This window comes from Pseudonaja textilis, chromosome 11 (genome assembly GCF_049901715.1).
Source record: "Pseudonaja textilis isolate UNSWEBS1 chromosome 11, rPseTex1.2, whole genome shotgun sequence".
Lineage (NCBI taxonomy): Eukaryota > Metazoa > Chordata > Lepidosauria > Squamata > Elapidae > Pseudonaja > Pseudonaja textilis.
The window spans coordinates 12,321,756-12,348,093 of NC_142000.1; the positions used below are offsets into that span (position 1 = coordinate 12,321,756).

At 41.9% G+C, this 26,338-nt stretch overlaps 1 protein-coding gene across 2 annotated transcripts; it reads right to left on the bottom strand.

The window, feature by feature from the left end:
* Window positions 1–1,382: 1,382 nt before the first annotated feature.
* PSKH1 (protein serine kinase H1) lies at window positions 1,383–20,747 on the bottom strand. 2 transcript variants are annotated; one of them, XM_026719097.2, is made up of 3 exons: window positions 20,627–20,747; window positions 16,243–17,266; window positions 1,383–2,875 (listed from the first exon to the last, which is right to left on the bottom strand). In XM_026719097.2, exons 2-3 carry the CDS (start codon window positions 17,161–17,163, stop codon window positions 2,558–2,560), a joined length of 1,239 nt encoding a protein of 412 aa, XP_026574882.1. In that variant the 5' UTR covers window positions 17,164–17,266; window positions 20,627–20,747; the 3' UTR covers window positions 1,383–2,557. The 2 variants fall into 2 exon arrangements, with proteins under 2 accessions (XP_026574882.1, XP_087796724.1); XM_087940598.1 differs by having other exon boundaries at window positions 20,205–20,719.
* Window positions 20,748–26,338: the final 5,591 nt, after the last annotated feature.

A 26,338-nucleotide genomic window follows, 5' to 3' on the forward strand; every position in this document is an offset into this window, starting at 1 on the left:
ACAGAGGTTTCTCACCTCTATGCTTAGAATGATAGTACTGATCTCCATGGACAACTAAGGGGTCAAAAACAGTGCCTCTCTCTGAAATTGGCATCTTATCCAAAAGAAGAGTGAAAGAAATCTCTACCTCAGACCTAAGAATATTCTGAAGAGTCAAGTAAATACTGCCAAGGCCAATGTCCATGGAGATTCTCAGTCACCCAGGTCAGGGTTGCCCCAAAGGTGCTTTTTCAAGAGGCCACTGGACTTTCTTTGTCCAGTTGCCTCTTGAAAAAGCACCTTTGATGCAAATGCCAATGGGAAATTTGATATGGCCCAACATCTATCAAAATATGAATTAAGGTATGCCAATTCTGGTACAGTAAATAACGACAGGATATAATGTCAAGCATTAACAGGCCTTTGCATTAATTGATCCGACAGGCAAGTGTATCCTGAACCACTAGATGGCACCCTGGCCCGAGAAACCAATTCTACACGTGGTGTGCTTGGTACAGGAGTAGAGATACATCAAAAGTAGAATAATGCATGCTCAAGCGAATGTAAAAATTAAGCTGCAGGGATACCTCTAGTCTAGAATCATCACTCGCTGGAGTAAAACTTATCTTTAGGCTCATAACACTCATAAAATCCAGTGGCATTTAACTGCCCAACATGATAAAACCCCTTGAGTGTCAAGATTGAAGAAATGCTAAACTTTAAACTGCTGGCTAATTATCGTTAAAGACATGTGCATTAGTTCTGAGAAAGTTACATTGCTAACCAGGATCAGCCAGAGGGTACAAGGAGTTGGTTGCTGTGATAAAAGGCACTTTTTAGCTGTCTTGGTCACAATTCCAACCTGGAAAAAAACGACAGAAAAAGTTCCGGAGGACTAGCTCCACTAAATAGGAATTGGGCTGATGTAGAGAATTAAAAACATCTCTGGGTAGTTATTTTCAAAGCTAGGATCAATGACTGGGAAACTCCAGGCGGTCTTTTGACCAGCTTTCGGTTCCCACGGGAGTCTTCCTATCCCGCAGAATGAGGTAGCAGACTTCACTGGACCCCTCCACCATGCATGCATGTGGGGGCCACTTTGAATCCATTCCCACGTTCGGCTAATCTTCTCTCTGCTAATAAAGGTTTAGTGCCTCTGAAGGTTCCTTCCTAATCTGTGCAGGGAGATGCATTTTTCTATATGGAGCCCTTAAAACCTGACTCTCCACGCTGTTTGAAATTAAAGGATTAATGCCATTGTCAAAATCCCAACACCTTCCTTTGGCTGTATATCAGGCTTAAACAAGGATGGAAGAATTCAACTCTCCTTCAAGTTGGTTAATGATTTTGAAGATGCATTTTGGTAATGTGCAAATCTTGTTATAATCATTGCTTCACCTGACTTTTTAAAAAACATGGCTGCGGCAGGATTATTGCTTTTGGTTTTGGCCTCTGTTTGCAACTGTCCAATTTTTTTTTAACTGGGTTAATCCTTTGGGGGTCTCTGCAGCGTAGAATATTTGTGGATCTCATTAAACTACATAAGTTAACAATTCTAAGTTGTTTTCTCTGCACATTCTATAGGCAGACACAACAAACTTCAACCGCAACCTTTGATGAGACATTTCTACCGCTCATTCTGTCATTGTAATAGGACAATCTATAGCAGGGTGTGATGTTGGAAGACAAACTCATTAAGGCTCTTGCAGTCTCTGGGAATGTGGAACGCTGACCCACATCCTACAATTTTGGCAGGCTTGGAATGATAACTGGGATTATAATTCATCCCAACATTAAGTGGAAAAAAAAACAAAACAAAAACAAACTGAAGATCAAAGCAATGCCACGAAAGAGTAAGAGGCAAGAAGAACAAAGCTCATTCCAAGCCATTTCCAGTTAAATGTTGGCCCAGATCTAGAGAACATCCCCCTCTTCACACACACACACACACATACACACATACACATTAAATGTTACCAGAAAAAAAATGTTTAGCACAGTCCAAGAGGTCATGCTGGTAAAGAAAACTGACTGTCCCTTTCTGCACTCCTGGAAGTGCCTCCAGCTCCAGGTGATTCCAAATCTTAAGCAAGTGAAACCTAGTGTGTACTTCTGTACGTGTCTAATGGTTATTAATTTAATCAAGCTTATTTCCAGGTAAGTGGGCAGAGGATTGCCTTCTAAATCTCTCAACCATCAGGCACTGTGCCAACAACAATTGACTTTCGTCGTTAAATAAGCAGTGGTAGCCAGGATTTTAAACTGAGTAAGCATTTTCTCTTCCATGTGTTTCCAGTATTTCAGACCATCAGCTCGGGGCTTGATCCAGGGAGGACCCCAAAAGGACTTTCCTCGTTTCCCAACCACGGCAGATACACTGTACTGACCCTGCCCAGGGAGGGCATTTCCCCAAAGGCATCCATGTCCCCAAATCTCCATTTCTTTCAAAAGAGAAAGACAGACACAGAGACTGAACTTTCAGAGAAGAAATAAGGCAGCTGTGGACTTAATGGGCGCTCTGCACCACGCGCCCCAGTGACAGAAAAAAAAGGAAGTGAGATCGTCTCTTGTCGAGCCGTCAGCCATTGTACTGTTGCTGATACCGCAAATTCAGTTCCCGCAGTTCCCTCTCCCGCACGCGGCGGGACTTGTTGGATTTGGTGGAGCGGCTGGAACGGGTAGACTGGGCTGATTTGGTGCTTTGGCAACGAGACGACGCCCTCTTGAGGAGGTTTTGAGAGATGGAGCGGTGCAGGTTCTTCATGGAAGAAGAGGCCGCCATGCTTACCACCCAGGGATGCTTCAAGGCTTGAAGGGCTGTCATCCGGTCCCCGGGATCCACAGTGAGCAGGTGGTCAATGAAATCTTTAGCGAGGTTGGACACGCTGGGCCAGGGCTGAAAATGAAGGAGAAACAAAGGGATGGGGGGAGGGGGGAACATTAATTGTGGTTTGAATGCAGCATTGCAGACTGATTCTGCCCACCGCCAACAGTTCGATCCTGACTGGCTCAAGCTTGACTCAGCCTTCCATCTTTCCGAGGTCAGTAAAATGAGGACCCAGATTACTGGGGGCAACAGGCTGACATTGTAAACAGCCTAAAGCAATATGGGTCAGTATATAAATCTAATTGCTACTGCTATTAAAGTTGGCAATAAGCAAACCAATTTGTTTGTCTTTAAATATGGCGTTTTCTCCTTTGCACTTGCAAGCACCACACCACCTGCTCCATCAAAGAATTCCTTTGTCTATAGACTTCCAACTATGACTTACATTGGATTTTCCCTACCCAAATAATTCCCAGGTACAACCATTGCAAACTGTAGGTCCAAAAGTGGAGTAAAACATCAGTTGGGACTGGGAATGGGATTCTGGTTACACTGTAGTATCAATGGATATTCAATAACACCTGAATTAGAGGGTTAGACAGATTTTTTAAAAAATATCTACCATTGTCTGTCAGTGCTCCTTCCAGACAGAATTCACTAGCTAATTAGATGCAAATACAATTTATACTACTGGAGCTGAAAACTAGTTTGGTTTATTTATAGCACAAATTTGTTTCCAGCACCAGCAATGCCAAGAGGAAAAGCAGTACAAATTACCACCAGGCTACTGCAAATTCACATTTGCACAGACAGAACCCATGTAGAATCACAACTCTTATTCACCATTTGATTTACTATAACCGGTATCACAGTAATAATGTATTATGGGCATTATAATAATATCCAAAATAAGGATTTGTTTCATCTTCAATAATTGGTATTGCCTTCTATCTACAATAGAATTCCCTCTTCAGTAGTAATAAACAGTTATGCCTCGCTTCTTGATCTAGATTTTGTACCTAAATAGAACAACAACAAAAAAGGAACATGTTTATAGTAAGAAATAGGGATTAGGTGAGCTCACATACTGCTAAAATGTTAAATTTAAAAATGCTAATTGTCACCATCAAATAATCAATGTGAATGTTTCAATGTTATTTTAACAATTTAACCAGCCAGTATTATTTTAACCAAAATGTGAAGCAATTCCTTAATAGGGAACTGGGACAGGCAGCAATAAATTATCGCCTTCAATCCGACAAGCGAGTCAGCATTACCAGCTCGGTTAAGGGGTGCTAAACAGGAACAAATTCTTAAACAACAAGGAATTGGATTTCTTATCCTTTCAATTACTCTGCCACCCTCAGAAATGGTAAGCAGAGAGCACCAGTAATTAGAAATCTCTTCTAGTCAGCAAACACAAATTGGTTTATTGATCTGTTTATCTTTCTGGAAGCTTCACCTGCTGTACAGTATGTATCTTTGGCTTGATTTAATTAAGCTACCTTTCTGAAGAAAAGGGAAAAAAAAAACCCCTATTAAGGTTAGAAGTGAAAGGAGCTTACTGGCTTCTTTGCCTACCGCCCATTAAAATGATAACTTTCATTTTCTGTGATGAAATGAGAGGAACATGGCAGGCCAGACGCAGAATCTCAATCTCATGAGTTTCATATTACTTCTTTGTGTTATTTTTTCTTTAGCATTTGCTCAAGAAGAGTTACATTGGGTGCAACGTTAAAACCTGCATTTGAACTCAATTCTTGAATGTCACTTAAATGTCAAGCATGGACAAAAGACGACGATTGGTATGCAACAAGTTCATGGACAGGAAAGCGGGTGGGGCTCATCTACCCCAATACTAATGATGCTTGGATAATCTAAAGCAAAGAATTCAAAAATGTGCGAGGTATTGACATTCGTTTAGCCATTGTTAAGGCTCTTTCACGGTCCGTTTTGGCTGGCAAAGTGTTGCAAGAGGCCATCCAGACTGAAAACGGGCCATGCAGGGGCCATGGATAGTCCCCCATGCCCCGTTTCAGCTGCTAAGGTTACCATGGGCCAGTCCTTTGCTATTTCCAGGCCAGCCCTGCAGGCCAGATTTAAGCACCCTGTAAACTGTATCTAGCCTGGGGGCCTTGAGTTTGACACCCCTGGCCTAGATCATACCCACATGCCAAGGCAATGGTTTTGGCTCCAAAAGCAGAACCACAGGTTATTCAGGGCCCAGTTATCCTAGCCTAGCTAGGTGTAGTATGGCGCCTGGTAGTCAACCATGCAAAGGGTCACATCCGTTTTAGTCTGGAGCGGGTAAACCTGCAGGAAAAGAAAAGTGCTACGGTATTTGTATATTTGAGATACCTTAAAATTCCAATCAGCTGGAATTCCCACTCCAACCTCCAAAATTGACTTCTTTCTCCCTCTTTGTTGTTCGAAGCTCGACCAACAGAACAAGTAGGCAGCAACAGAGAACGAGAGCGGAATGGGACTCTGCAGGTAACTGCAGCAATAGACAAAATCCGTAGCTGTTGCTGTAAACATCCAGAGCCTCATTAATGGGCTTTTGTGTGGAGATACTGCTCCAATAGCAAACCCAAGCACCAAGGACAGAAGAGGCTTGAAATTATGTTTCCTGGTGATTTATACCGTGTTGGTCATTGTTTCTGATATTCATGCTTTGGTCAAAGCTTCGTAGTGATTCCCTGAAGGGCTCTTTCCAGTCTTTTAAAAACAATGTCATGTATTCATTCGGTTATTCAAAATCACAAGCACGATGTGCTGGAAACTGTAACCTCCATAACATCCCTAAATCCTTGGTTAATTCAGTTCTATTTTACTCTTCCGCCTTTTTTCTGATTTCTTTTATATTAGCTTCTATAAAATGCAAGGTTTTTGCCAATGGGTCTGAGGAGCCCAGAATGGGATGAGGGCCATCAGGTGGCTTCTCTGAGGGTGTGTGTGTGTGTGTGTGTGTGTGTGTGAGAGAGAGAGAGAGAGAGAGAGAGAGAGAGAGAGAGAGAGAGAAAGAGACAGACAGACAGACAAAGAGAGAGAGACAGAGAGAGACAGAGAGACAGACAGACAGACAGACAGAGAGGGGTTATTGTTTTTATTGTTGTATGTTGGGTTTTTATTTTTTGTAAGCAGACAAGAATCACTGTGAGTGAGTGGGCGACAAAACACAACTTTTCTAAATCAAAAAATAATAGTTAATTGTTTTGTTTCTCCTTGCCCTTTTAGTAGGAGGTGGGGAAAGTTCCATCACACCTATCAGAACTTTCTTTCAAGGTTTCAAAGATGTGGAAAATTAAAACTTCAGAGCAAGGTTTAAGGTTGGTTGACTATTGAAATCAGGAAGGATTTGCTTCTTTTGTGAACATCCAGGTTAGTTTTAACTCCTGTCCAGTCCTCCTCTGTCAACCTGATCCACTTCACATGATTGCTGTAGGTGGATAAAACTAGGAGGGCATGCATGCTCCCTTGACTTTCTAACAATGGATAAGACATAAATGGGACCAGTGCTGCATATGTTTACAGTATCATAGGAATATAGAGTAAAGCTTCAAGAAATTGCCGCTTTATTTCAGTTTGAGGGGCTGGACAGTTCACGGAGTCGCAAGTATAGAATCAGGCTCTGGGGAAGCACAGACTTAAATATATTGAGCTGACCGAAACAAGCAATATCCTTGTTCTGCACACCAGAGAAAAGAAATAAGTACTACTAAGTAACAGATTGCCAGCGAAATGGCTGTTGTCAGCAAAAGACTTAGCCAGCTAAACAGTGAGAAATTGGGTGATGCACTGCCCGGAGCATTTTGAAGCCATAGCAGATATTTACAGGGGCTTCACAGGCACTATCTTCTAATCGAATGAGTCTGGTATCCGTTTTGTCTGGCTCATGTTTAACAATGCGTATATTTGGCAATAAATAAATGACCGTGCTGTAGAGTAGCCATATTATACATCCAAAATTGCCACGACGATGTTAAGAAATAATCTATAGCACAACTCGCTTAGCAACATCATCCAGAATGGGGTATTTTCATTAAATATTTGCCACCCTTATTGATCTGTGAATGTTATAACAGCCAAACAAACCAAAATGAGTGTTTCACTTCTCCAACTGTATGTATTTAAAGGGGGGGGGGGGAGGGTATTTATTTAAGAAAATTTATACCGCCACCCAACTCACCCTCTGTAAATCCCATTAAAAATCTCATTTAAAAAAACAATAAAGAGACATAACCCTCCTACTCCAACCCGATGGCTCCATCCCACTCTGGATTCCCCAGGCAAAACCGGGTCTTCCAGTCCTTGGGAAAGAGGGCCAAAGTTGGGGTCAGTCTTATTTCTTTGGGGATGACGTTCCACAGGGAGGGAGCTACCATAGAGAAGGCTCTTCTTCCTGGTCTCACTAGAAGTATTTCCTTAGCGGAGGGGACGCAGGGCATTCCTTGACATTTCTACAACTAAATACATTTGTTTTTAAGGCCCAATGCATCTAGCGGTTTCATTTTCTTGGTAGCAAACTTTTGACAGAGCTACAGTAATCATCCATTTCCTACCCAATGGAAGAACGTGCAGACATTTTCAACCTGGAATGTTTCCCAAATTCCTTTTCTCTTTTCCTGGAACTGAGAAGGTAATAACTTGGATCAGTAAATAGAATTTCCAGAGGCGAGTTTAAGTTGTAATGGGGTAGCTTTCAGATAGTTAGGTCCACCAAGCCAGACGAGGAGCTGGCTGCAAAATTAAAATACGGGTTGTAATTACGTGTCTTCCCGTCTAAATCATGCTTGCCAAGTTATCCAACCCCAAAGGGGGTAAAGGAGATAATTTATAGGGAACTTCTTCGTTTGAGCTTTGGACACCCAGGTTAGAAGCTGGACGGCTTAAGAATTAAGCCACTCTAGCAGAAAAAAAATTTTCAGCTTCTTTTTTCCAGCTACATTGGCTCCCCACCCCATTTCAACCAGTCAGACATGGCAAAAGTGAATTAGCTGTAACCAATATACAGACACTGGGCCCAGTTTACCGTAAGTGGTTTATCCATGGCTAATGCCTAATTTGGGTTCTTTTATTGTAAAAATAGAATTTCTCGCACTAGGAAGTGATGAAGCTGAACGAATCCCTTCGTACTATTTATGATCAAATTTGTAACAACTTGGAACTTCCTTAGCCTTTGCTAACCTCCTTTTTCCAACAGCTACAAAACAACTTCTGAATCAGTCACCTGAAATATCTCAAAATGTTGACTTCCTCTGTAGGGATGGGACTTCAGTGCACTTGCTACGTAATCTGCAGGCTTGTGTCAATGCAAGTCATTCATCTTGCATTTACACAGCCCAGCTAGTGAATGCAGCAGCAGCAGCAGCAGGTGTTCCGAAGAACCAACAACCGGAAGCCTCCTCCGCACAATCAGCTACGTGCACCATTTTACCAATCGACACTGATCACTTGGTTGAGTCAATTTTCAGGTTGCAGAAGAAGGCCACCAATTCTCCAGAAAAGCACTTAAATAGTCCGAACAGCAAAAACGAAGCCTTAATTGAGAAACATGTCTCTGAACCCAGCCCTGGCACTCTCCCAGCAAAGGAAGAGACGGAGCAATTGACACCAGCTACATATACTGTGTAGACTGAAACCTATGTACCAAGTATGATGGATTGAGGGGCGGGATAAAGAGGTGTAAAAGACAGAGGCTGAACAAATGGTCAATATGCTGGAACAATCACAGGGACAGAGAGAGAGAGAGAGAGAGAGAGAGAGAGAGAGAGAAAGAGAGGGAGGGAGGGAGGGAGGGAGGGAGGAGGAAGGAAGGAAGGAAGGAAGGAAGGAAGGAAGGAAGGAAGGAAGAAAGAAAGAAAGCAAGAAAGCAAGGAAGGAAGGAAGGAAGGAAGGAAGCAAGCAAGGAAGCAAGCAAGGAAGCAAGCAAGGAAGCAAGCAAGGAAGCAAGGAAGGAAGGAAGAAGAAGGAAGGGAGAAAAGAGGGAGGGTGGGGGGAGGGAAGGAGGGAAATCTATTTCTGTGGTTCAATATGCCACTTCAGGAACTCATTTTTAAAAGACTCCTGTTTTCCAAAGAAATCATTGCCCAACACTGGAAGGGTAATGGAATGACTTTTGTCATCTTGCTCCAGTGCTTTTCGACAAGCAAACTTATTACAGACTTTATACAAATGAAAAAAGATAAGAGGTACTGGAAACAAATACATCAAAATATTCTCCAAATCCTAGATTTTGAACCGAAGCTACAATATTCTTACCAGCTAAAATTCCAGAAAACGTAAGTGAAAAGTATCACATTTTGCAAAGATAAATGCTGAAAGCTGCATGAACAATTTGGCCCTATGGTTGGAAAAAAAAAAAAAAACTGCAGACCTTATCAGATGGGGAGACCAAATGTGAACATCCATTTGGGATTGTGTAAGGATTTCTGCCTTGGGTAGGGGGTTGGTCTAGAAGACCTTCAAAGTCCCTTCTAGCCCTGCATAAATTTTAAGAGACAATGTGTCGACCCTTTGAGAGAGCGAAGTTTAGGAAATAGGAAATGCCAGACGTCTTGGATTGTGGACAAGGGTATTGTAACAGAATCCTGAAAGCCTGTCACAGCCACTCTAGGCTTCAATTTATACCTAACACAATTAAGACAGAGCTGTTTCTTTTTCACACTTTCTACTTTCTCAGAATTCAAATATCTTTTCTATAATGGCTGGGTATTCTCCTCTTCCTTCTCGGAGTCAAATCTGCATTCTGCCATATCACTACGTTACAACAATTAATTAAGTAGAGAAATAATGAACTCTTTTCTTGACAACATCCAGTCTGTGTCTGTTTTTCCAGGTACATCAACCTGAATCTAAGCAGTTGAAAGCAAAAATAAATGAGTTTACTCCCAATTAAAGAATCTCTCTTTCTCATGGTCAATATGCAGCGGGCAAAATTCAACTCCACAAAAGTTATTAGCCCAATTCCATCCCTCTCCATCCTCATGGGAACATCTGGTGTACAAGGTTTCTGACAGCAGAGCCAAGGTTGCAGGCAAATAGGTCCGTGGCCATTTCAACTCTGAATGAGAGCAACTGCCAAATGAATCTGTACTTCTGTGAACACTTCTGCCCACTGCATCAGGTCTGGCCACAGAGCTGAGGCAATCAGATCAGCACAAAAGGAAGCAAACTCTAGGTAGATTAGCTTGTCAGCTAGGCAGCTGCATGAAAGGCAGGGGGAAAGAGCGAAGAACGGGTGGGGCGGGAGAGACAAGAGAGTTTCGGGGTGTGCATTTGTCAGGCTGACCTCAGGGATGGAAGCATCTTATTTCAAGCTCTGTTCAATATTTCAGGTTTTTTTTAAAAATGAAATAAAAAGGCAGAACACTCCACCTTTTCAACAGAAGCCCCTTGAGGTTACATGAAGCCTCCCCATCACTGGCTCAGTCTCTTTGCCAGGGATGTAAAAACACATTCCTTGGTAAATGGATTTCTCTTTTAAGAAAGGCTGGAACCGCTCTTAAGGTCCTCTTAAGAGTAGAATACTGTAGTCTCTTTTCCATCTAAGGTTTTCATGGATTTGTTTCTTCATTCTTGCACGCACTTGAAAATCAAACCCCCGGTGCTAAGTATCTGTATCACTAATGAGGGGTAGAAACCAAAGGCCTTACAACTCCTGTGGGACTGCCAACCTCCACCACGCCGATTGCTGACTTTTACAAACCGGAGACCAACCAGATCTGCAAAGTCATTGTTTCTCAATACAGAATTAAAAGTATTTATTTGATTACAGAGGAAAGGACATTAGAACAGGTTAGAACAGGTAAGGGCCAGATTTCACCCCATTCTCAACCATGAAATCTCAATAGATGAATTTGGGCTAGTAACAGACAGAATGTCAGAGTTCCGGCGATTGCCCTAATTAAATCATGAGCCTGGAGCCAAGCTTCAAAAAAATTCAAAAGATTTATTAGGAGCAACATCCCAGCATTAAACTAAATGAAGCCAACTCTGGCATACATAATTTACAGTCACCTATGACCCTGTTTCCCCGCTCCCCGCTGCGTGTTCATGGGCTGGGTGTCATCAACTATGTTCTCCAATGAAGGATTTTTGCAGGAAGAAGATCCGGTAGCCTAGCTACAATCTTTTTAAAATAAGGGTGGAATGCATAGGAATGTTTTACAAGTTGACACAGAGTTGTTGTTATTAATGTGAAATGAGAGACCCCCATATAAGACAGCTTAGGCATCTAGAACAGAGGTGGGAATCATGGCCTCTTTATGAATTGTGGACTTCAACTCCCAGAATTTCTGAGCCAGCCACGCTGCTCAGGAATTCTGGGAGTTGAAGTCCAGAAGTCATAAAAGGACCAGAGTTCTCCACCCCGATTTAGAAGAAAACTGGAATATTTTTTTTTTAAAAAAAACCCTAATCCAGTCTCATAATTTAAGACTAAAGTTACCCAAAGGGCCTCAATTTATGTATGATGTCTAAGGCAGCCTTGGTTTCCTCGTGGTATTTAATCTTTTCTACAAATTTTACATTTGTGTATTATAATACAGAGTAAGTCAATACTTCATCAGCGATGCACACAATAGTGTGTTCAAGGCAATATCTGCACCAAAACTTTCTGAAGTGTCTTCTGCGTCAAGGTGCATTAAACTTTGTATCAAGTGGAAGTGGTATTCATGAGAGATTAAAAGCTGCCTGTGAGTCACAACGCAACAGGGAGGGAGGGACGTTGGTGGACCATTTTCCCAGGCAAGCTGACCAGTGTAAATGATAAATTTAAATCACTCTTCCAAAGCAGATGATGCATCCCCTGCCTTTTAAGTGATGGGGGCGGGGGGGAGTTTATAAATTGCATTTTGCTTTACTTCGTCTCTACCCTGAGAAACATTCCAGACAGGCTTTCTTCACTTTTCGGTTTTTAGGAATACAGGAAAAAAACAAATCCTGAATGAAAAGGAAAGGCTGGACCAGCGCATTTGCTTTACTTCGCCTTCATCTAAACTTAATGCGTCATCCACAGCATTTTCCTCTCAATATGATTATTAAATATCAGGCAATTAACTGGCAACTTTTAATACAGGTAGTCCTCAACTTAGGACCACAATTGAGCCCAAAACTTATATGTTGCTGAGAACTTGGTTAAGTGAATTTGCTCTATTTTACGACTTTTCTTGCTACGTTTGTTAAGTGAATCCCTGCAATTCCTAAATGAGTAACCTGGTTATTAAGGGAATCTGGTTTTCCCATTGACTTTGCTTGTGAAAAGGTCACAAAAGGGGATCACATGATTCTGGGCCATGAGTCAGTTATTAAGCATCCAAATGTAAATCACGTGACCATGGGGATGCTGCAAAGGTCATAAGTGTGAAAATCGGTCGTAAGTCACTTTTTTCAGTGCTGTTGTAACTTCGAACGGTCACTAAATAAACTGTTGTAAGTCCAGGACTACCTGCATGCACAAATTCAATTTGTGTTCCGCCCGTGTGTTATAAAATATCTTAGCAATAAATGTTTCCATTGCCTAGGTAGCATTTTTTCTTTCTGATCCCTGTCGAGGACTACTTGAAGTAACTAGACAACGTCAGCCAATGAGTTTCGTATTTCCTGTGATTTGAAACCAGGCCTCTCTAACCTCAATAGTCTCGTAAAATACAGTGTCTTTCCAGACATTTTTGGGCTGTGTGCATGCTTATCGACCAACTTTTACTTTTGCAAGTAAGATTTTTGTGGGAGAAAGCAGGGGCACAGCTGCTAAAGTAAAGACAGACAAAACACAGCTAGAACTGTAACAGTCACTGACCTTCAACAGGAGCCTACGAGCAAGCACAGAGGAAATTTAAGGTTTGCAGGCATTAAAAAACAGCTCATAATCACATTCTAATGAGAAAACCACACAATATTCAGTGTTAATTAGAAAAGAAAAATGTAAAATGAAATGCCTGGATAGAATGGACTATCTTGGGAGGATGCACAGGAGCACTTCAGCTGGAACTGTGGAAATAACTGCAGACTGTTACTGAAGTTCCATTTGCACTTTCTAACATGTAGAATGTATTGAGCATATATTGAAAACATTTTGTGCCATTGTGATGACTGAAGCTGGGAAGGCTGGAAGCTCACAACCTTAGACTAGATGTTATCAAAATAGGATGCAAGGCTGAGAAACAAGTGGCCAGAAGTCTATTACCATATAAAGATAGGAGAAAGAAACACAAATTTTAAAGAGGGCTCATGATTGTACAGCAGCTTATTGTCGTTAAGGGCTTCTTGTATACCTATCCAAGTTCCCAAACAAAGATTTGTTGCTGAGCTTTGGGTGAAAATCTAAGGGGACGGTCCAAGTGTAAGTATAAAAACAAAAACTAGCTACTCAGACAGTTCGTGAAGATTAACAGCATCACGTCTGGCTATTCTGAGATGTCAAATACATGAAAATTGTAGTACATATTTAAAACATCTATATTAAAAATATGTAAAACACAGGTGCCTTCTCTTCCCCGCTGCCCATTGCTTCCTGTGATGTGGCCCCATTTATAAATTAGTAAAAGAAGCAGGTAGGTTAATTTAGGGGTACTTCTACCTTGAGGTTTTTATTATCGATCATCAGAGAGCAGAACAATAGGATATATCAAACCATTCGACTTCTCAGACACGTCAGAAGGAGCTTTTTCTGCTGGGTATCCTGATTTGAAAAAAATATATACAGCAAAACAAAGCCTTCTGCTTATTTAACTAAGCCCTGATAAAGCAAAGAAGCTGCAGGGTGCAGGGAAAAACACAATTAGTTCCTAATAGATAAATTGAGCTGATCCTGCTCTGAGAAGCACTGTAATGCAGGACGCTAACATCATCAGAAGTGTTTGTAGTGTCTTTCCAAGCTGCATTAAACTTCCCTTCCTGGTCATCCGCTGTATATCACCCAGGAGCGAAAGAATAATAATTAGAGCAGTTGAAGTCAGCAGAACCTGAGTTATTAGAGTAACACGGCCATTGATTGCTTAATAGCCTCTTGAAAACGGACCCTCCCTTCAAGAATGGAACCACATTAGGAAGACACCGGCTGCTGTACTGGCAGGCAGCAACTGCAATACAGCTAGTCCTCCACTTACAACAGACCATTTTCTGACCATCTGAAGTTACAACTTATGACTGTTTTCATCCCCATGACCGTTGCAGCCTCCCCATGGTCATATGATTAAAATTTGGGTGCTTGGCAACTGACTCATATTTATGACGGTTGCAGTGTCCTTGGGCCATGTGGTCATCTTTTGCGACTGTCTGACAAGCAAAGTCAGTGGGGAAGCCAGATTCATTTAACAACTTAACACCTGCTGTGATTCCCTTAACAACGGTGCCAAGAATGTTTGTAAGATGGGGCAAAATTCACTAACCAACTGCCTCACTTAGCAGCAGAAATGTTCAGTTCAGTTGTGGCGGAAAGCCGAGGGCTACCTCTAGCTGGCGTCAGATTTTTCTTGTCAATCTACACTTCAATTTTCATTTCGCTGTCAACAGCCTCAGCAATTTTAGTTACGAATTTGAGCACAGCCTCAAGTTTGGAAAAGGCACTTGTTTTGAACCAGTGGAAAAGGAGAAAGATCCCAAGAGCTCAACCTCTTGAATTTTTTCCTCATAAAAAGTGCATATGGAGATTCCCAGTCATCCAAGTCATGGTTGTCCCAAAGGTGTTTTTTCAAGAGGCAACTGGACTTTTTAGTTTTTTTTCTTTGAAGACATTTCAGCTGTAGAAGCTTCTTGGATGAGAAGCAAAGCATCTTCAAAGAAAAAAGAGAAAGTCCAGTTGCCTCTTGAAAAAGCACCCTTGGGACAAGTGCATAGGAAGTTAACTCTGCGACACAAAATAGGAACGATGCTGGGAACAAGCAAACAATAATCCTTTAAAAGAAATTAAATGTTATGCCTAATTTTATGTAGCACCAAGCCAGTATTTGGCATAGTCTACAGACAATTCTTTGAAAATATGGGAGAACACTTGAAGGATATTCATCCTTGCTAAAAGGAAGACTCTGAATAGATACTGTTTATCTTTCTTCCATTCTTGGCTGATTATTATGAATTAAATAGGAATCATGTTTTGCCAACTGCTAAAAAAGTCAGTAACAAACCCTTTGTTTTAAATCATCTTTTGATTTAGAAACAAGAAATGTGGACAGCTAAATTAAGTTGTACATAATTCTTCTTCTGACTCTCAGGCCAGAAGAGAAGGAAATGGACAGTGCAGAAATCCGAGGCTCCACTTAGGTCTGCAAAGAGTCATGCAACAAAACTCTTTTTTTTTTGTTATTATGTGCAAATACAGGTAGTGGGAAAAGTCAGTTCTTGAATCTAAAAGAGACAAAGTCAATAATCAAAGAGTTTTGACAGGACACTGTAGCTTTGTATTTTTGATATACATTTGATAGAATTATGATTTGACGCTCATCAGAAGCATTTAAAAATCAATGTATATTAATTCAAATTACCATACTCAAAAGGAAGGCTGGAGGTCATCTATAAAAGATGTCTGCATGACATAACCCAGGGATCTTCAAATTTGACAACTTTAAGGCTTGTGGACTTCCAACTTCCAGAATTCCTCCTCCAGTCACGTTAGCTCAGGAATTCTGGGAGTTGGAAGTCCACAAGTCTTAAACTTGACAAGTTTGAAGACCCTTGACATAACCCAATAAAACATACATAGAGAAACAACAGGTCAAATGAAATACCATGAAATTTGACCTATAGCACACCTGAAAGGCATCACCCCAAGTCTCAGGCAAAATTTCAAGAACAAGATTAAAAAGTAGTATGTATCTGTGTATCACTGGTGGAGTATTAAGAGCATTATACAGTTGCGCTGTGCTAAAAGTTCCTTCTACCATTGCTATTTTGGTACTGTCACACTGCAGCACTTTGGGCCATTCCCTCACAACAGGCATATTCCTAGAAGAGACCCACTTTTCAGAGCAGAGCCATTCAAAAAAAGCAGATCATCCCTCTTTTGAGAAGTGATTCAAATATTGAAGACGTCACTGCAAAAACACAGGGACGGCACTAGTCCTTTGCTGTTCTTTTATTTCCTATAATTAGGTTTGATACTGGAAGAAATGCCTGTGCCCTGTAGCCGTGGGGGTGGAAAGATTCCCCTCGTTGCGATTGTGGTGTCGCTATATAAACTGCTAAACATATTGGGTATGATTGGCCACAATGCGCATTCCCTGATTCGCTAGATCTGCATGAAGCAACGCCAGATGTGATTGATCGTCTGGATAGCTGAACTGAACACCCAATTATGAGGCCGCTGCCACACTCCCGTAGATGTATTACTTATAATTATGTGGACTATGTATATACATTTACTTCTCTTCTGTCACGTTCTCATCACACACATCAATCATCACCATCACCATCACCATCATCATCATTCCTTTACTCACCTCCCCAGAGTAACTGTATTTTCCTTTCAGAATTTGCCGATACAAGCGGGTGCGATTATCATCCTCAAAAGGCATAGTCCCACTGAGCAGGATGTACGAGATCACCCCGAGCGCCCACATGTCCACAGAGTTAGTGTAAGGCTTCCTGATCAAGATCTCTGGGGCAATGTACTCCGGGGTCCCACAGGTAGTCTTCATTAAGCAGTCATCTCCTTTCTTCCGGGCACTCGCTAGCCCGAAATCGGTGATCATGATTTTAGAGTCCATACCTGGGTGATAATAGAGCAAGTTCTCTGGCTTCAAGTCTCTGTGAGTTATGCCCAACGTATGCAAGTATTTAACCCCATCCAAGACCATCTGTAGCACTCGGGTGGCATCTCTTTCCGTGAAAGACCCTTTAGCAATAATACGGTCGAACAATTCGCCTCCGGTGGCCAGTTCCATCACCATGTAGACACGCTCCTGAGTCTCAAAGACTTCGATGAGTTGGATGATGTTGGTGTGCCGCACTCGGCGGAGCACGCACAGCTCCGATTCGCATACCTCTCTCCCCTCGCGGTATTTGGTCTCTATCAACTTGATTGCATAAGGCTGCTTGGTCGCTTTGTGCTCCACGCGTACCACCCGGCTAAAGCTACCTCGGCCAATCAGAGCTTTGATGTCGTACTTGGCGGTCACTCTGGGATCAAATTTGGCACGGTACTTTGCCACTCTGTTCTTCCGGGGCTCCTGCTGCTCCACATACGGATTGGTGTGGCACGGAGGAGAAGGAATAGCAGACTTGATGGCCTCTCCATCACCTTTGATGAAATGTTTATATATGTCAGTTTTATAAGCAGTGTAGGGCTCGACCTTTTTAACCAGATCCAAATGAACATCCTTGGGAGGCTCGGGAAGGATTTTACTAGTCCCACAGCCCATCACTGAATGGTACTAGTCATCCATCAAATTGCTCTCCCGCGGTAGGTAGCATCACAGCAACCATGTCTGGAACAATCCCAACCATTGCAACATCCCAAAGAAGCTGAAAAGAAAGGAAAAACAGTCAGTGAGTTGGCTCCATTATTTTTTCCTGCATCTACAGCTTAATTCAAACATCAGGAACTTTTTAGAAGTGTCAAAAATGATGTAGCCAGAAAATATCCTGATTCTACAGCTAGAAAGCATTAAGGTTTCAGTGTTAATAATACCAGTCCTGAGAATTATTATGGTTTAGAATTAAAGCTGAAGTTGAGGCAGCCTCTCCTCCTTATAATAGTTTAGGACAGGGCGCTCCCGAACTCTTCAGCTCATCAAACCCTTCATGAAATTTCAAATTGTTCGTGGACTCCAAACATTATATGAGAACAATTTAATAAATACCACTTTAACTAACAGAATAATAACAGTGGATAATCTCATCAACCCTTGGGGGTCAATATTAAACATTTGGGGGGACCCTGGTTTAGGAAGAGGATTGAAACTTATGTTCTACATAAACAGGTTATTAGTTTAGAAAATTTTAGTTTTTAGATTGGAGAGTTAATGTCTCGGAGTGATTGATATCATGGATACTTTCTGGATGCTTGACATTAACATTAAAATTTTCTGAATTTTATACACATATGCAATCATACATAATAAACTTTTCAATCTTTCAAAGTAACCATACATATTTCAGCTATTCGCAGACAGAAACAAAATCTGGAAAACTGAAAGATAACCCCATCTTTTGAAAATGGCAGAATATGTACAATTTTATAAGCCTATCAAAAAGAAATGCAATACAGGTAGTCCTTGACTTATGATCACAATTGGGATTGGAATTTCCATTCTAAGTCATTGTGGTTGAAAGCTGAATCAGGCCCAATTTTATGACAATTTTTATAGTGGCTGTTAAGCAGATCCTGCTTCCCCAATGGGTCTTTAGCAAAAAAGGTACAAATTGCAATCATACGACTACAGACCACAGCACAAATAAGAGTTGGCTGCCAAGTGCCCAAATTGCAATCATATGACTCTGGGGATGATACAATGGTCGTAATTACAAGTACTAGTCATAAGTCATTTTTTCCTAAGGCCATTATAATTTTAAACTGTTGTTAAACAAGTGGACATTATGACATAGACTTCCCATATTCGAAAGCAAGCAGCTTTAGAAATTCAGGGTTAAAAGATTAATACATAATCCTAAAGCCATTTCTTTAAAGCCAAACCCTACATACTGGATTAGAATGATCATTCAGGCTCAGGAAACAGATAGAAATCAAATTTTGTACTGGATCGAAAAAAGGTAGGAGACGTCTGTTTTAGAACATTTATGTCCCTTTCTTATTTGCTCAAAAATTCTTCATCTGCCTGTCAGCCCAAACTATGCTTGATTAGTCCTAGAACCTAAATCCATCTTTGCACAACGCACTGAGCTGCGGTTACCTTATTTTATCCAATGAAACACATGTTAAAAGAGTTTCATAAGTCACCTTTAACCACAAACTAATGGCACACACTGGATCAAGTATCACACGCACAGCTAAAACACGGTAGACGAAGAGTGCCATATACCCAAGGACAGACCTGACTTAACATTTCAAAAGTTAATCCATTTTAAAAAGAGAGAGCAAGGCTTAACAACGAGAAACATATTTCACCGGAAAGTTCAATCTAAACCAGTGTTTCCTCAACTTGTGGAACTTGAAGAGGTGTGGACTTCAACTCCCAGAACTCCCCAGCCAGCAATAATACAAGGCTGGATACAATACTACTTCTATTTCTCTGGGACTTCAGAATCCAGACAGACAGGCACCTGCCACATAACACCCCAGACTTAACAGTTGTCAGTGAGAAAGACAAAAAAAGTATGGCAGTGTCTGGAGACAGCAGAAGAGAAAAGAAAGAACTGGAGAAGATAACAAAATACAAAGACCTACAAATAGAAATAGAATGACTATAGCATAGGCAAGCAAGGGTAGTACCAATAGTAATAGGAGCCTTGGGTGGCTGACTGTATGATTAATAATGACAATAATAACAATAATAATAGTAGTAGTACAAGGTTGGATACAATAATACAAGAATGAAATGCACTACCTGACTGTGGTTTCTTCCCCAAACACTTTAATCTTAGATTGTCTACTGTTGACCTCACCCCCATTCCTAAGAGGTCTGTAAGGGATGTGCTTAAGCGCACCAACATGCCTACCGTCCCTGTCCTAATGTCTTCCTTTTATCCGTACCCATTTCATGTAATCATAATCACGTTCTAATTATATCTGTTAACCAGGGGTGGGATTCTACCAGTTCGCACCTATTCGCTAAAACCAGTTAACATTCTAAGCCGTTCGGAGAACCGGTTGTTAGAAGAAATTACTGGCCTAATCCTGTAAAGAAGGCAGGAAGGAAACATTCTGGTGTTGCTTACAGAAACTGCCTCTCTGTTAATCCTTATTACATTCTTGGCAGGACTAGACTTTCTGTCCCAGGAACGTCTCTGGGGTTTTTTTTTCCCCTTCCTTTGCTGGTACTTTGCTTGTGTGGAGGGACCATTCAAAGTTACAATGGCACTGAAAAAAAGTGACTTAGGACCATTTTTCACACTTACGACTGTTGCAGCATCCGCACAGTCATGAGAGGCCAGACGAGGAGATGCATGCCTCAATGTAAGTGATGTTGAGTTGGCCACACCCCGCCAATAACATGACCACCAAGCCACGCCCACCACCTAAGCCACGCCCACAGAACCGGTTGTTAATATTGTTGAATCCCACCCCTGCTGTTAACACGTTTCACAAATACATAAATAAAATAAATAAAGACTCTGGTAACAGGGAATGTGAAAGGGTTTGTAAAGTTTAAAAGACCAGGCTGGATGAAAGGGGGGGTGGGACACTGCCTATTACTAAATTATAGGATTTGTATATCTTTTTTAAAAAAAAGCTAAATCTAGTCTTCCTTCCACCCCCAGCGGGGACCCACCCCCTCCTCACCTTCCTCCTTCAACGATATTTCCTCTCCTGCCTCCTGAAGTGCTTCCTTCCCAGATGGGCCGGGATAACACAGGCCAGCTGGGAATTATGGGTCCCGGGTTCTCAAACAACAACGGGTTGGGGGCAACCAAGCTGTCATGAACGCGGCGCTGCGTTTCCCAGACCGCTCGCTTGCCTGCCGTGGAAAAACTCTGCCCGGGTGGGGGGATAAGACGGCCGGAGGGAGGCCCAGATTCGCTCCCAGGTGAGGTGGGAGTGGGGACCGAAAACGGGCCTGGCAGGCGGACCAGGTAGGAAACAAGCGCAGGCCCCGGAAGACCCAGCCGGCCAAGACCTTCCAGCCCAGCCCCGTCGAGGCCGGGCAAAAGAAGGAGGAGCGGGGCGAGGGCCGGAACTCGCCGGGCAGCCCCGAACGGACTCACCTCAGCCCGCGGCCGGGAGGGCGCCGGGTCCAACCCAAGCCCACAGGGGGTTCTGGTTTGGCGCTGGCGTCATGGCGTCATCAAAGCGCGCGCGCGTGCTCGGGAACCCAACGCTAGGTACGAGGGGGGAGGCCGCTTTCCTCTGCTGTGATTGGACGAGCCGAGCCGGGGGCGGGACTTTCCCTGGTCCTTTACAAGAGAGAGGGAGGGGGAGAGAGAGGAAGGAATAGATGGCGACGGTTGCTAGGGAAACTTAAGCCCCGCCTGTAGAGGGCTGTCATTCTTTTTGCCCTGCCTATCTGTCTGCAAACAGTTTTCTGCATCGTTTGATGAACGTTTGTTTAAAACGCCTTTTGGAAAACCTGATTCTGCTCCCCTTTTAAAAGAAACCTTGCAATTTTAGAAGGAGGGGATGCACGCGTTTTATGACTGTTTTAAACATTTGTACTGTTTGTTTGACCCAGAGTGTTGGGGGCAATATGCTAACGTTGTGAACCGCTTTGAGTGGGCTGTAAAGCTCTGTGAAGCGGTATATAAGTCTAAGCGCTATTGCTATAGCTATTCTATAGTTGGTTTATTTTGGGGAGGTATAGTTTGTTTTAATTATAAACTGTCCAGAGTAATGAATGTGAAATTGGTAGCTATTGAATGAATGAATGAACAAAGTTAGAAAACAAAAACAACTGTGGAAAAAAAAGCTTAAATTTGGATGATGTGATATTATGAAAATTCCAATTACCTCAATAAATCTCTTTTTTAAAAAATCCATGGCAACACAGTCTTCATAATGGAAATCCTTCCTCTGATTTTTTTGAATTCCAATGCCCAAATAATAGGCCTTTTTTTTACTTGTAGGCTGCCTTATTTGTCCTTCAAATATCTTTGGCATCAGGTTGGCACCTATCCTGGTTTAAATCCCTTGTTAAATTTTCATACACTCCAGTTTGATATCCTTCGCTTAATTGATGCAGTTAATTTCTTTATGGAAAATAGTAAACTTCAGAGTCTTATGTGGCATCACTGGAAAAAAAAATGCCTTTAATATACTCCAATATTCTCCTGATAATTAGTAAAGAGCATTTCACAATCCCACTGGTACCATGTCTTCTAAAAAAAGGCGGGGAATACTTATTGATGCTGTAGAAAGCTTTTACTGCATGCTTTTATAAAAAGTATGTATTTTTTTATTCATCACATTCCTGCACTGCCCATCTCTCCTAAGTGACTCCAGGCAGCTTATAATAAAAAAGATTAGTTCAAGATGCTTTACTGCAAAACACAGCTTTTCGCCAGCCTCATTTCTGCCTCCTTCAGGAGGTACATGTGTAAGATTATTCCTGCGGCATATTTTCTTTTTCCGTTTGCATAACGTTCTACATTTCTGTGTTAAGCTCAGATTGTGCACATCTTTATAATAGTCCGTCTGTCCGTCCATCCGTCTGTCCGTCTGTCTGTCCATCCGTCCATCTGTCTGTCCGTCTGTCTATCCATCCATCCGTCCGTCTGTCTGTCCGTCCCTCCGTCTGTCTGTCCCTCTGTCCATCTGTCCCGTCCGTCAGTCTGTCCATCTGTCCGTCTGTCCTTCTGTCCGTCCGTCTGTCCGTCCTTCCGGTTCTGCCAAAGTTATTTTTTTTATTTCTATCCCATAATCATCCAAATTTATGCTATGTCCAAAATCTTTCATCCAGGCCAGCATTGTTTCTTTTACCTTTTCTTCTTCTAGTTTATATTCCAATAACAACTTCGTCCACAGAAAAAATGTTGATCAGCAGCGCTTTGTTGGCAGAAACTCTCTTACAGGTAGTTCTTGATTTACGACTGCAACTGAACCCAAAATTGATGTCGCTAAGTGAGACATTCATTGAGTTTTGTCCCATTTTACAACTCTTTCTTGCCACAGTTGTTAAGTGAATCGCTGTGGTAGTTAGGATAGTAACACGGTTGTTAAGTGAACCTGGCTTCTCAATTAACTTTGCTTCTCAAAAGGTTGCAAACGGGGATCACAGGACCCCAGGACACTGCAGTCGTCATAAATATGAGTCACTTGCCAGGTGTCAATTGTGATCACGTGACCACTGGGATGCTGCAACAGTCATATGTGTCCTTTCATCTCAATCCTCATCCTCATTTGTAGAAATATTAAATCTGAGCTTCTCCCCAAAACATAAATTAAGAACTGTGTATATATATATTGCACAGACATAACACAGAGACATATAGACAGACACAACCCAAATAAGGCTTCTTATAAGGTCGGTATATATACATCAAACCTTCTAAAAAGTTTTCCAGGGCTGTTATCTTGCATAAGGGCCCACTTTCACCCATTGAAATAGCTGAAAATACCAGAAATAATTATGATGGAACATCTCGTCCTATTCCTTTTTCTCCCCGGTGTCCTGAGAAAGTAATTTTTTCTGCTGTCTCATAACACAAAGGCCGAATATCGAGAGATGTTGCAGAAAATAAATTATGGAAACTCTTAGGCTCTCGGGAGCAAATTATCTAGTAACCTCAGCAGGAGCAAACCATCAGTAGCTCCAGGAGTAATAGCTCAAGGGATTGGTAAACGATTATAAGGATATCCAAATAGGAAAATTCAACCCAATTGGCTAATATAGCAGTAACACTTGGCCGCAAGTGATTTGTATCTTGGACTTCAAATTAAGTAATAACTGGAGAACCAGAGCAAAAGGACCATGATGATAATTATCCTAAAGCATCAGTTATTTTTAGAGTTCTGAATATGCTACCACTGACAGTTTCTGCTTTAGTTTAACAGATTTAACAGATAATCAGAGTTGGAAGGGACCTTGTAGGTCATCTAGTCCAACCCCCCACCCATGGCAGTCCATCTCTTCTTGAAAGTCTCAAGTGATGGCGCTCCCACAACTTCCGAGGGCAGAAGGGACTAAATCAGCCACCTCTGACCTCTCAATTTCACGAGGGATGGAAAGAAAATAATTTAACTTACAAACTGAATTTTCTGTTAGCGTTATTTAAAATACATTGAACTGAAGAAGTTTCTTGGATGAGAAGCGAAACATTTTTCAAGGGAAAAAAAACAAAAAAAGTCCAGTTGCCTTTTGGAAAAGCATCTTTGGGACAGCCATGACCTGGATGACTGAGAATCTCCATACACATATTCAAAATATAGTATTTTCCAAATGTTATAATGCAAAATTACTTTTTTTAAGAAAAGGGTACAATAGAAAAATAACTGTACAAGACTGGGCAGAGGCACACAAATATATTAAAAATGCATTACACTGGGGGGAAATTACACCACAGATGTGATAAACAAGTGCAGGCAAATGTTTCCCTATGTTTGAAGAAATATGCACCAAAATTAATACAGAATGTAGAGGTTCTATTTTTAAAAAAATCTTACGAATGAAGGCAAATCTATGTGTCCCAGGATAATGTTGCAGGATCCCATCTGTGTCAGTCACCAGGACCAGAAATTTAGTGTTTCTGAACTCTGTGTTAGAGCGAGAACGTCTTTCCACCATTCTGGATGGGCTTCAGCATGAGTCCAAGAGCTTGGAAGGCTAAATCTCTCGTCCTGATGTCTGACTCAGATTGGTTCCCATAAAAAAATAAAATAAAATCTTACATTGGATAATATGAACTTGATATATGTGCAAATACTAGCTCGATACCTGTGCTTCGCTATGAAACTATGTGATCGGGCTTAGTTTTGGGGGAGGAAAAAAAATTCTGCCTCTGCCTACCAGCCTCCATCGGTATTCATCTGACTAGCGTCCTGTCAGTGTGTGAGAGAGTTGAGGGCAGAGGGGGTATTCTGGAGAGCCGGTAGCAGAAATTTTGAGTAGTTTGGAGAACCGGCAAATTCCACCTCTCGACTGGCCCTGCCCCCATTTATTCTCTGCCTCCAGAGTCCCAGCTGATCGGTTGGGTCTCCTTTGGTTGCTCTGCACAGGAGAACAGAGCTGGAAAGTAGGTTAGTGGGGTGGGGAGGGAATGGGAATTTTGCAGTAACCTTCCCCTGCCACGCCCACCAAGCCACGCTCACCAAGCCATGCCATGCCCACCAAGCCATACCCACAGAACTGGTAATAAAACATTTTCAATCCCGCCACTGGTTGAGGGCTGTCTGTAAACTGAAGCAGTATTTGCTGTGTGAGCAGGAAGGAGACAGCAAGGAGCCTGAGTGTGGCTTAGCTCAACTGTTTTGCACTAACGCTGCTTGCTGCTGTGAAACTAAAACTGAAACTCCTATCCTCTGCTTGTGTTTTGCATTTGGAACAGATTTCTTTTCAGGTGGGGAGGGGGAGTAGAATGCCTTAGCATCAGAGCATGTTAATAATAATAATATAGGAAATACGAATGCTCTGTTGGTCATTTTGAAAAATCCTTTCTTAGCGAGCACCTAGAAGCCAAGAGGAACATACGTGCCCAATTTCAAGTTTGTAGGCTTTACAGTTCTGGAGATTTTGTGATGAGGCGTGAGGGTATTTTTGCTTTTATATATATAGAAAATGAGAAACGGGCGTTCATTGGTTTATCCTTGAATTTAGTTATCCTCTGATACTAGAGGAAAGCATTCCAACATTCCAAGTATAATTTGTAATTCGCTGTAATTCAGAGGATCCCTCTTGGCCTTCACCTTTTTACTGTGTTTACTAACTGCTGTCACACAGCTACCCGGAATAGAGTCCCCATCTGGTGCCTAATGTCTGAATAATAGCCATGGCACAGCCTCTTTCTCCTCCCCACAACTACCAATTCTGAATCCGAGCAACATCCTCTTCTTTAATCCTCTGTCCCTCCCCCTGCTGCCCAGTCTGGCCTCCACAATCCTTTCCAGTTTAGAAAGAGGTTGTCCCTTAGCGAAGAGACAAGGGGACAGAGAAAGGGATAATGTCTACAAAGCATTTAATCTTCTGCCTAAGCAGCAATAGAGAGCAAATTAGGATTGACTCCAATTAATTTGCCTTGATGGGCAAAATCTGGAACGGAGCCATTTCTAAGAATTAAGAAAAAGGCAGAGAGGATAAAGTAGGTCACTGGAGGTTGTTGTTTTTTTTTCTTTTATGGCCCAGGAAGGGGGTTCATTTCTGTAGCATCTAGACGAAGCTCTTAAGAGGCCTGTTTTTCAGGGCCAATCTGAATTGTTTGTTCACCCAGCGATACTAGCTTTGAGAGAGCTCGAAGAAGGGAAGACAATCCTTGCTTACCGCAGTGTGGATTCAAGTAAGAAAAGTTGGAAGGAATAAGGATAAATGAGCAATAGGAGATACATGGCAGGACTATGCCTGCATTCCCTTTAGTTGGGGATTACAAGAGGCCCTTTTCCCAAAGAGATTGCAAGATCACTTTGCAAATAACCATCCTTTCCCCGGTGGGTTTGCCAGAAGATATCAAAAAGGGGACGAAAGGATGTCAGAGAGATAACGAGTGTCTCCATCTATGTAAGAGACAAGAATTTGGGAAAACATTAGCAGTTTTTGATAGATTATTAGTGTTCCAATGAGGAATCTGTCCATCACACCATATATCGTGAAGATAAAATTACAAAATTTGGCTTACTCATGGTTCCAAATACATCAAATTCTGCATTCACTGAAGTTCCAACGGTTAGGGCATAAGAAACTAGAGAAAAAAGTATTAGTGCTGTCATTTTCTTGATTTGGATTTGTGTAGTTGTCTTTCAGGAGCTTTAATGACTTCTGCTGCTTTGAGAAGTTG

Bases quoted from the DNA above. Each gene is read 5' to 3' on its own strand.
- PSKH1 (XM_026719097.2), bottom strand. From the start codon at position 17,163: ATGGGCTGTGGGACTAGTAAAATCCTTCCCGAGCCTCCCAAGGATGTT. The intron at 2,876-16,242 runs GTGAGTAAAGGA...CTTCATTTTCAG, and splicing joins AATACAGTTACTCTGGGGAG to CCCTGGCCCAGCGTGTCCAA.